Here is an 11,417-nt window from a genome sequence, read left to right as displayed (position 1 = left end):
TATAAAATAACCATACACATAAAAATAATAAACAAGTAATATTTACATAAAAATAAAAAGCACTTTTAGCTGCTTTTAGCTATATTACTACAATTAAACGAAATGTTGCTAAAAAAAAAAATATATATATATATTTTATATTTTATTGTATTTCTGTTCATTTTTATTTTATTTCAGGTAGCTGAAAGGAGTTATTGTTTTGATGTAAATATTATTTCTGTATTTACATTTTTTAATATAATTGTTAATTATAATTTAATATATATATATGAACATTTATTATATTAATTTAAGTTACTTACAATTTTTATTATCATTGTATATTAAACAGACATGCCAATAAAACTCTTTGAATAGAGAGAGATAGATGGTCAGATGTGCATGTGCAGAAGAGGAGGAATGAGGCATTATTCAAGGCAGAGATACAGTAGAAGGACATTCGTGAACACAGGGAGAGATTTGTGGCATGAGTTTGCTCTGTGTGGCTGAGGGATGGACAGATGGATGGACGGGTGAATGAATGGTTTGTTCGAGTTATTGCTGCATGTTGCTACATATGGATCCGGGCCACCCCACTCTCCACTGCAAATGTCATGTTCCATCATCGTCACTGGGCAACACGATACCACACACACACACACACACACACACACACACAATCTCACACACTGAGCTGCACTTCAAAGCTACCTTTGCTATGATGGCATGTTATTACAGGCCCATGGAGACCCAGTTTTGTGGTAACATGCATTAGCTTTAAAGTGAGGAATTTTCGTGTGTATAATGAATGACCTTTAGAGAGTGTGCAAGTGTGGTTTGGTTTGGTTTGTTAGTGTGTGCTGTTTTTACATCTGTGTGTTTAGCAGACAGTATGTGGTAATACGTAATGACTGTGTGTGCTGCTGCCTGCTGGGCCGCTGATGATCTGACTCCAGTGGGCAGCTTCTGTCTGCTCTCAAAACCCTGTCGGATCTGATACAGGATGCTCATGCCTGCTTTACACCTGGGATTAACATCTGCCTGTATGATCCCATCCATTCAGATGCTGTTGTAGTTTTTATAAATATTTTTAATTGTTTTTTATTTTATTTTTATGTCTTATGTTTTTAATTTAATATTAGATACGTTTTAGTAATTTTTGTCAATTTAATTCTTTATTTATTTATTTTTTTTTTTAGTTTTTTAAACTGAAATTGTGTTTGGATGTTGTGTTCTGTGCTCTTCTTAACATGTTTAGTCTGCAGCAGATCATTTTATTTTTTATTCATATTTTGAATTTGTTTTTATTTTTAGTTAAAGTTTTAGTAATTTTGTTGTGCATTTTTGTCATTTTTATTAGTATTTGTTGAAAATATGTCTATTTACATTTTATTCCATTTTATTTCATTTTTAGCAGAAGTTAAACTAAATGGTGCCTTAGTAACTAGCTGAAGTTTTTATATATTTTATTTTATTTTAGTTGAAATTTATTTTATTTCAAGTAATTAATTTTTGTTTAATTTTTAGTTTAATTAATTATAATAAGCCTGATCCGATCACAAGTGCACAGCTGAAAATTGTAATTTCAGTATATTAAGATACTGTTATAATTTTTTATTTGTATTTTGAATTAGTTTTTATTTTTCTATTTTCCATTTCTATTTTAATTTTAAAGTTATAGTAATTTTGCTGTTCATTTTTTGTCAGTTTTATTAGTTGTTGTTGTTTTTTATATATATTTCTTATTAGATTTTATTATTTTTTTATTTCAGTTTTAGTACATCAAGTTAAACAAAATTTCCCTGGCAAGTGTTTATTTTATATTTTATTTTTTATTCATATTTTGAATTTGTTTTTATTTTTAGTTAAAGTTTTAGTAATTTTGTTGTGCATTTTTGTCATTTTTATTAGTATTTGTTGAAAATATGTCTATTTACATTTTATTCCATTTTATTTCATTTTTAGCAGAAGTTAAACTAAATGGTGCCTTAGTAACTAGCTGAAGTTTTTATATATTTTATTTTATTTTAGTTGAAATTTATTTTATTTCAAGTAATTAATTTTTGTTTAATTTTTAGTTTAATTAATTATAATAAGCCTGATCCGATCACAAGTGCACAGCTGAAAATTGTAATTTCAGTATATTAAGATACTGTTATAATTTTTTATTTGTATTTTGAATTAGTTTTTATTTTTCTATTTTCCATTTCTATTTTAATTTTAAAGTTATAGTAATTTTGCTGTTCATTTTTTGTCAGTTTTATTAGTTGTTGTTGTTTTTTATATATATTTCTTATTAGATTTTATTATTTTTTTATTTCAGTTTTAGTACATCAAGTTAAACAAAATTTCCCTGGCAAGTGTTTATTTTATTTTATTTTATTTTATTTTATTTTTATTTCAAGTAATTAAATTGTTTTTGTATGGTTTTAGTTTAGTTAACTAATAACCCCAATCTATCACAAGTGCTCAGCTGAGAATTGTTTCTGTTTTTTTGGTTTTTTTTATCAAACATTTGAAAACACAGATGAATGACAGTTGAGTTTGCAGCCCTTTTTTCTATTGTTTAAGGATGCATAATAAACATTATTATGTGAAATTAATTAAAAAGACAAATGATTGTGATTTTAACAGTAAAAGACTGTAAAAATGCTACAATATTAACTGGTTAACAGTAAGTTTCCATACTATATTCGGTGAATAAATGTAATTACATTTAATGTAATTTTACAGTAAAATACTGTTAAAAATACGGTTTTTGGAAGTGAAAAAGAAAAAGTCATAGTATAATTTACAGTGAAAAACTGTAAATTGACACTCCCAGAATTCCCTTCATGACACTTCATATTTTATGTTTTTTAGTTGAAATAACTATGTTTCTTCTTAGTTTTTCCTTATCAGTTGTGTACATTAGTGTTTTATCTTACATCTAATGTTGTTAAATTAATGTTTATTGCATTATTTCAGTATCGTGTGTGTTACCATGATGGTGTTTAGTGTTTGTGTGAATGACACTGTGCACCTTCTATGTATATATATTAGTATTTCCCTTCTCAGCTTTTGGAAGAGCTGATTGTGATGAGATTTGGTTCATCATGTGACTTTCTCATCACCACCTGTTTTTGGTGGTTATCAGCATTTCAATGGTTTAAAACAGATATTAGTACTTCAGTATGCTGGATTATTAACATTACATCAGTTAATGAAATACGGTTTTTTATTGTGAATTTAAGTTAAGTCTGTAAAACCTAAAATGTTTCTACCATATTTTTAATGGTGAAGTTCTGGCAACCACAGCTGCCGGTATTTTACCGTAAATGTCACAGATTTTTTTTTACAGTGTAGTTACTGTGCATTTAAATTCATAAGTGAAAGAATTGCTTAGGAAACGAATGACTAATAACCAGTAGTCACTCTTTACAAGTATAAAAACAATATATTAGGTTTATTAAAAATATATAGATAGATATGCAAATATATAAGCGTATTTTAACTGCAGGGTGACTTGATTATGACATTCGCAGTGTTTCATGGGAGTGGAGGGGCACTGCTGATCTCTTGCTTTTGGTGGATCTCATGTTATTTTTAAAAACCTATTTTTGCATGGGGAAATGAATTTGATTTTTAGTTTGGGAACCATACGGTTACACTCTGTTCAGTGCTGTGCATTTGTGATCGATTCACAGGAGTGTGACGTTAATACCAGATCAGGCATGAAGCAGCCCGGTGTGAATATGTGTAAGAGTGAGTGATATCCACATGCAAATGTGTTCGTCGTCTGAGCTGTATTTACTATCATTATGTTGATGGTGTTAATGATCAGATCTGACTTTAACACACTAGCTCTACTAACACTTAACATAAAAATTTTAACATCTCTCAAAAGCCCATTCTGTCAGTTTTATATGCACATTTTTTCATACAGTATGATTTGCTGGTTAATTTGTTGAGTTAATGACAATTTAATTCTTACATACATTTTTGTGTTTAACAAATGCTTTTTAATAGAGCAACATAAGCACATTGAAAAAAAATCTGCAGAAAAATGGATAATGTCTTGGCAAAAAATCACCAACTTTCCATTAATTTCCTTCAAATATGTATTTTATTAATTAATTTTTTTTTTTTTTTCATTTCATAGCAAAAGGCATAGTGCAAGTCTATACATAATTTTTTGGCGTTGTCTAAAACACAGTACAATGCAATTCACTATTCAAAATATGGATAACACACCTGCAATCAATACACAAAATTGGACTGTATTTTTACAGACTTTTTTTAGAGTGCAATTCATCACAGTTAATCACATACATCAATATTTGGTGAGAAAAGGCCACAAATAAAGACTATTCAAGGCATCATTGACCTACCGTTCACAGCAGTGCTTTTCTCTATTGAGATGTCACATAGCAGAGTGAGGATCTGTTGTTGGACTCAATCTGTGCTATATTTTTGTCTGTGTACATATGCATCGGATGGACTGATTTGGCCGTTGTGTCACGTCTAACAGTCTGGCAGCATTAACACTGTTTTCAAGACACTGACTTGTTGTGTCAACTTAAAAAGTTGGTTCACCTAAAAATGAAACTTTGCTGAAATTCTACTCACCCTCAGGCCATTCAAGGTGTAGATGAGTTTTGAAAACAGATTTGATGAGATGAGAACAGATTTGGCGAAGTTTAGCATCGCATCACTTGCTCAGCAATGGATGCTCTGCAGTGAATGGGTGCCGTCAGAATGAGAGTCCAAACAGCTGATAAAAACATCACAATAATCCACAAGTAATCCACACCACTCCAGTCCATCAGTTAATGTCTTGTGAAGCGAAAAGCTGCATGTTTGTAAGAAACAAATATATCATTATGCTATTTTAACTTTAAACTGACACTTCTGGCAAAAAATATCAATTATGAGTCAACATAATCCATAACAACGCATCCTCCAGTGAAAAAGCCCATCTCCTGTTGTCCTCTCACATCAAAATCCACCCACAGGTTTGTTTAGAGCTGGTTTGGACTGTTTGCTTGTAAACGGTGCTTGATCTGTGCAGATTTCTCTCCTGATTCAGGCATCTTTTTCACTGAACAAAGCAAAATTATGTATAGAGGACTCTTTTTTTTTTTGTCAATGTGATGGTTTTAAGTTAAAATGTCTTACTGATGGATTTGTTTCTTACAAACACGCAGCTTTTCACTTCAGAAGACATTAACTGATGGACTGGAGTGGTGTGGATTACTTGTGGATTATTGTGATGTTTTTATCAGCTGTTTGGACTCTCATTCTGACGGCACCCATTCACTGCAGAGCATCCACTGGTGAGCAAGTGATGCAATGCTACATTTCTCCAAATCTGTTCTGATGAAGAAACAAACTCATCCACATCTTACACGGCCTGAGGGTGAGTACATTTTATTTTGTGTTTGAACAATTGCTTTAATGATTATTTATGTTTGCATAAAGTACTTTTTTGCGAATGAATGGCGTCAAATGAAGATGTAAAATGAACAGCCCTAATAAACAGATAAAGTGCAGCGGCTGCATGTGTGTGTGCTGGTGTCAGTTCTAATCAGAGCAGTATTGTGTATCGAGGTCTTAACAAGCTGCTCATCAGAGCTGATGTACAGTACGGATGCAGTCTCCTGGAATGAGACGATCGCTCCGAACAGATGTGCGTGTTTTTTTTCCCTCCCGAACAGTTCTGTTTTTGCCAGTAGCAGCAATCCGCACAGGAAGCATCGATTGGGAACGCAGCAGGTTCATGTGTCGTTTGCACACACACACACACACAGCTGTTACTGCTCTTGTATTTGTGCCACATGTGCTGAATATTTCAGCAGCCTACGGTTATTCACGGCTCTGTGATTCCCCCCCTCCCCTCTCCGTCTCTATCTCCCGCCTGAAAGTGCCCTGCACAGTAAACAGTGAGATAGATGACTGCGTTCTTTGTGGCTGGTGTGAGAGGAACAGTCTGTGTGACAATTCATGGCTCTGTCCCGCTGAACTCGGCTCTCTGTACAACGCCCTCTTGTTTCCTGACCATAGCCTTGATTCCTGGGTCACAGCTCCACTGATCACGCGTCATCATAATGCATTACTGTAATCAGATTTGTGGGGTTTTTTTCTGTCATTTAAGAGACGGTTCTCTGTGTTTGCTGTTACTTGCATGTACAGGTTCAGTTAACGATGGCTAATTTCACATCCACCAACAAATGTTGTTTCATATGTTCATTGCACCTGCTTTCTTTTGGGTAGCACACAAGCACACTTCCTCTGTGAACTAATTGAAATTGAAATGCTTTTGTTGTTGTTCTTGTTATTTGTTGATTTGTTAAAAATGTAGCGCAGTGTCTCCTGTGGATTCCTGGCTTTTGTTCAATGGTAATGCCATGTTTTGGAGAGCTTTTATGATGTTGTTTTACTATGGACATTTACCATAGTGTGTCCATGCTGTCACATGCAAGATGTTTTGCAAAATAAAATAAAAACATACAAATCACTGAATTAAAAAAGAAAGAAAGTATGATCTATGCAAATCACACTAATATATATTTAATTTGTAATGCATGAATTTGATTAATTATAAAAACAAAAATAACAAAATTAAAAATGCATAAATTGTATTTTTATTTTATTTGAATGAAAAAGGTCTTTTTTATTTTTTATTGATAAAAGCATTGTACAAGTCCATACTGCGTCATTTGTTGCCATTTATTATATTATTAATGAAAAAGGCATGGTGTATGTTTTATTTAGAGTATTTTATTTTATTTTATTTCATTTAATTTCATAGTCCCTACAGCGTAATCATACAAGTTGTTTTGCAAAATTAAAATACACACAAAATACTCAATTTATAGTTATGCCCTACCAAATAACACTATTTCATTGAAAACATATATTACATGCATCTTGTGTGTTAAATGAAGAATTGAAAGTAGAATTAGCCATCAATCCTTGTATTGTCCTCCTGAGATTACCTAACATGATTGCTCCATACAGAGTAATTAGCAAGGTAATCCCATTACAATGTAGAAATAGTAAATAATAGGCTAACTGATGGCTGTTTTGGAGTGACATCCCTCACAATACTCGTGTGTTTTCAGGCTCCGCTGGTGTCAGGCCACGCCGGCATGAAATTCACAGTCCTGGAAACTCTCGACCATATAAAAGAGGAATTCCAGCTGTTTCAGGCCCAGTATCACAGGTACAGACACACAACCTTCATTTCACCTCATCCAGGAGGATTTATTGCAATATTATTCAGACAAAATCTCAAAATGTAACTCAACTGACTCCTAAAATCAAACCAACGTTGAAAAGCTTCCTGGTTTCTTTGACGTTTACTGCTGTTTACTTCATTTTCTATAATTGCATCTACATTTTATTCAGTTATGTTGTGATTTAGATGATTTACATCCTCTCTGAACTGCAGTTGGGATCACCTGTGCAAAGCTGATGAGATTATCAAACCATAATGCTCTAAAATCACTCCAGCGACTAGAAACGCCTGTATTAGCTGATACAGACCATTAGCCAGCTAATCCTGATAGTCTCATTAGGAGCAATTACAAAAGCTACTGAACGTCTTTCTTTAGAACAGTAAACATCAATGGACATTATAAAACTGGATCGGCTTCAGTAATACAATATAAGTCTATAGTTGAAATATCTTTATTCTAGAAGTGGTTCCGTTTCATGTTGGAGGGGCTGATATTGTGGCCTATTGACCACTGTCACATGACGAGGACACAGTGTCACATGACCTCACAACGTGTGTCGTTTTCTGTTTTTCAGTCTGAAGCTGGAATGTGAGAAGTTGGCGAGTGAGAAAACAGAGATGCACAGACATTATATCATGGTAAGAGTGAAGTCTAACAACATTACCCATAATACCAAAAGCCATTTGACTCTCAACTGTGATCAGCTGGGCTCATTTTGATTAGCTCAGCATGAAAAGAGCGTTCCTGGAGCATTTCAGTCCTTGGTTGTGCAACTGAACAAACGATCAGCTATGGGTGGCAAAAGATCTCCGGGATAAAGTTGTGGACAGGCACAAGTCAGGAGATGGATACAAAAAAATCTTTATCAATGCCTAGAAACACAGTGAAGTCTATTATTACGAAGTATAAAGAAGTGCCTTGAATGCACTATAAATCGCTTTGAATAAAGGTGTCTGTCAAGTGCATAGATACAAATGATGATCTACACACATTAATATGAAAGACAAGTGAGTGTCAGGTTTTTCACTATGAATGTGGGTTATCTCTGGCCTCTGGTAACACATATAGAGCATTTCTGTCATTTAGGTGGATGTAACTGTGATTTATGTTGTGTAATTGAACTGCCCTTGTTTCCTTCCACAGTATTATGAAATGTCTTACGGGCTGAACATTGAAATGCAGAAGCAGGTGAGTGACTGATGTGCCGTTTGCAGCCTGATTTCATTACAGATCAGCATGATCTCTGTGTAATGAGCTTTACAGTATGAGGTGTCCTTGTGTGCGGGAATTATGGGGTCTGTTTGGCAGGGTGCCAGGTGTCTGATGCTACTAGGTGAACAAATTAATAAAAGTATTAATATATTTCAATAAAAACAATGCTGACCCCAATTTTGAATGGTAGTGTACATGCATTACCATGGTTAAAGGTTTTTAACACTTAAAACTGCTTTTTTAAAACTGTTGGTATTGGCGCTAATATGATAAAAAAACATCAGTGTTCAATAAATATGTACATTTCTTAAAGGTGATAAACACAATAAACACTTTTTATACCGGGTTAAAAAAAGAATGTTTTTGTATGACTATATGTGATATATGTAGACTTGCATATGAAGGTGTAGTAATACAGATATAGTGTTAATATTTATGTGTGCCTCCGTACTGTATTCTGTTTTACAGCAGCTTTAAATGTGGCTCATCCAATCAGATTTCAGAGCTAAAACTAAACTATCTCTGTTTTCCTCAAACATATTTAAAAGAAAGCTTAAGGTTTGTCTGTTTTCATTTTTCTTTGTCATTTGGAGGAGAAATGTACTGTATACATGCGATGTGCCTGATTCAGTGTTTAGTTGGGTATTTACTCTGAAGCTGGTTTTAAGCCTGAGTACTCTATATGAGCAAACACACACACACACGCTAGAGTGGGCTAATCCAGATAAGACCCCTGCATCTCTCCTCGTTTTCCAGGCCATCTGTTGGAAATGCCTGGATTTGAGAGTGTATGTGGGTCAGAGTGTGTGGGATCAGCCTGAATGGAAGTGTGTACATATGTGAGCTCTCTCTCTCTCTCTCTCTCTCTCTCTCTCTCTCTCTCTCTCTCTCTCTCTCTCTCTCTCTCTCTCTCTCTCTCTCTCTCTCTCTCTCTCTCTCTCTCTCTCTCTCTCTCTCTCTCTCTCTCTCTCTCTCTCTCTCTCTCTCTCTCTCTCTCTCTCTCTCTCTCTCTCTCTCTCTCTCTCTCTCTCTCTGTATGTGTGTGTGCAGTGTATTAAAAACACCTCTGGCAGTCAGGAAAGACCCTTTGTGTCTATCTATCTATCTATCTTATCTATCTATCTATATATCATTTTGTGATTCTATCTATCTATCTATCTATCTATCTATCTATCGTTCTGTCTCGTTCTATCTATCATTCTGTCATTCTTTCATTCTATAATTCTTTCTATCGTTCTGTCTATCCTTCTATCTATTGCTCTCTATCTTTTGTTCTATCTATTGTTCTTTTGCTCTATCATTCTATTTTTTCTGCCTGTTTATGTTAATTTTTAGTTATTTTAAATCATTTTTACTCCGAAGCAGGGTTTAAGCCTGACTACTCTGTATGAGCAAACACACACGCTAGAGTGGGCTAATCCAGATAAGACCCCTGCATCTCTCCTCGTTTTCCAGGCCATCTGTTGGAAATGCCTGGATTTGAGAGTGTATGTGGGTCAGAGTGTGTGGGATCAGCCTGAATGGAAGTGTGTACATATGTGAGCTCTCTCTCTCTCTCTCTCTCTCTCTCTCTCTCTCTCTCTCTCTCTCTCTCTCTCTCTCTCTCTCTCTCTCTCTCTCTCTCTCTCTCTCTCTCTCTCTCTCTCTCTCTCTCTCTCTCTCTCTCTCTCTCTCTCTCTCTCTCTCTCTCTCTCTCTCTCTCTCTCTCTCTCTCTCTCTCTCTCTCTCTCTCTCTCTCTCTCTCTCTCTCTCTCTCTCTCTCTCTCTCTCTCTCTCTCTCTCTCTCTCTCTCTCTCTCTCTCTCTCTCTCTCTCTCTCTCTCTGTATGTGTGTGTGCAGTGTATTAAAAACACCTCTGGCAGTCAGGAAAGACCCTTTGTGTCTATCTATCTATCTATCTTATCTATCTATCTATATATCATTTTGTGATTCTATCTATCTATCTATCTATCTATCTATCTATCGTTCTGTCTCGTTCTATCTATCATTCTGTCATTCTTTCATTCTATAATTCTTTCTATCGTTCTGTCTATCCTTCTATCTATTGCTCTCTATCTTTTGTTCTATCTATTGTTCTTTTGCTCTATCATTCTATTTTTTCTGCCTGTTTATGTTAATTTTTAGTTATTTTAAATCATTTTATAAATCATTGTTATTTAGCTCTTAACCATTTTCAATAGTTTTTGTTTTATGAATTGTTTGTCATTTTTAGTCACGTTAGTGAATATATCATTGTTGTCAATGATTTGACATGAATTATGTCAATCATTTGTTTTATAATTAATTTGTTATTTTATCATTAATTAATATTTAAATTCATTTTAGATCATTTTACTTTGACGGGATTCAAGTTTTGATGATGAAAATAAGATTTTTGTTAATGATATACAAAAACAGTGTCAAACTGTGAGTATCGTTCTAAGCTCAGAGCTGCAGAAAGAGTATGGCGCAAATCACAAAATCCTACTGACCTTAATGTATATCGATCACTCCTCTCTTTATTCTCTGATAATGCCTCCACTGCTAAAAGGACATACTATCACAACAAAATTAACAATTCTCCTAACTCTCGCATGCTCTTTAAAACATTTTCCTCCCCCCTTTGTCCTCCTCCCCCTCCTTCATCAACTCTAACAGCTGACGACTTTGCCACATTCTTCATTAATAAAATTACAAACCTCAGTGCACAATTTGCCACACCACAAAAACACATCTTACCAGCAAACATACACTCGTTTTCATCCTTCTCTCCACTCTCTTAGGCAGAAGTCTCTAAACTCATACTTTCTAATCATCCTACTACTTGTCCGCTTGATCCTATTCCATCTCATCTCCTTCAAGCCATTTCTCCTGCAGTTGTACCTGCACTCACTCACATCATTAACACATCCCTTCACACTGGTGTTTTCCCCTCAACATTTAAACAGGCTCGTATAACCCCACTTCTTAAGAAACCCACTCTGAACCCAACTCTTTAAGAGAACTACAGACCGGTTTCCCTTCTAC

The 11,417-nt window shown here is 34.4% G+C and overlaps 1 protein-coding gene across 1 annotated transcript in view; it reads left to right on the top strand.

The window, feature by feature from the left end:
* tle2c (TLE family member 2, transcriptional corepressor c) overlaps positions 1 to 11,417 on the top strand; it is a 24,172-nt gene that overhangs the window by 1,176 nt on the left and 11,579 nt on the right. Inside the window, exons 2-4 of the mRNA XM_016459573.1 lie at positions 7,083 to 7,183; positions 7,774 to 7,837; positions 8,343 to 8,387. Coding sequence (XP_016315059.1) covers positions 7,083 to 7,183; positions 7,774 to 7,837; positions 8,343 to 8,387 — 210 coding nt within the window. The remainder of the gene's footprint in view (positions 1 to 7,082; positions 7,184 to 7,773; positions 7,838 to 8,342; positions 8,388 to 11,417) is intronic.

The sequence above is a fragment of the Sinocyclocheilus anshuiensis genome, unplaced genomic scaffold (genome assembly GCF_001515605.1).
Source record: "Sinocyclocheilus anshuiensis isolate Anshui unplaced genomic scaffold, SAMN03320099.WGS_v1.1 scaffold1325, whole genome shotgun sequence".
Classification (NCBI taxonomy): Eukaryota; Metazoa; Chordata; class Actinopteri; order Cypriniformes; family Cyprinidae; genus Sinocyclocheilus; species Sinocyclocheilus anshuiensis.
This window is presented reverse-complemented; position numbering and strand designations above follow the sequence as displayed.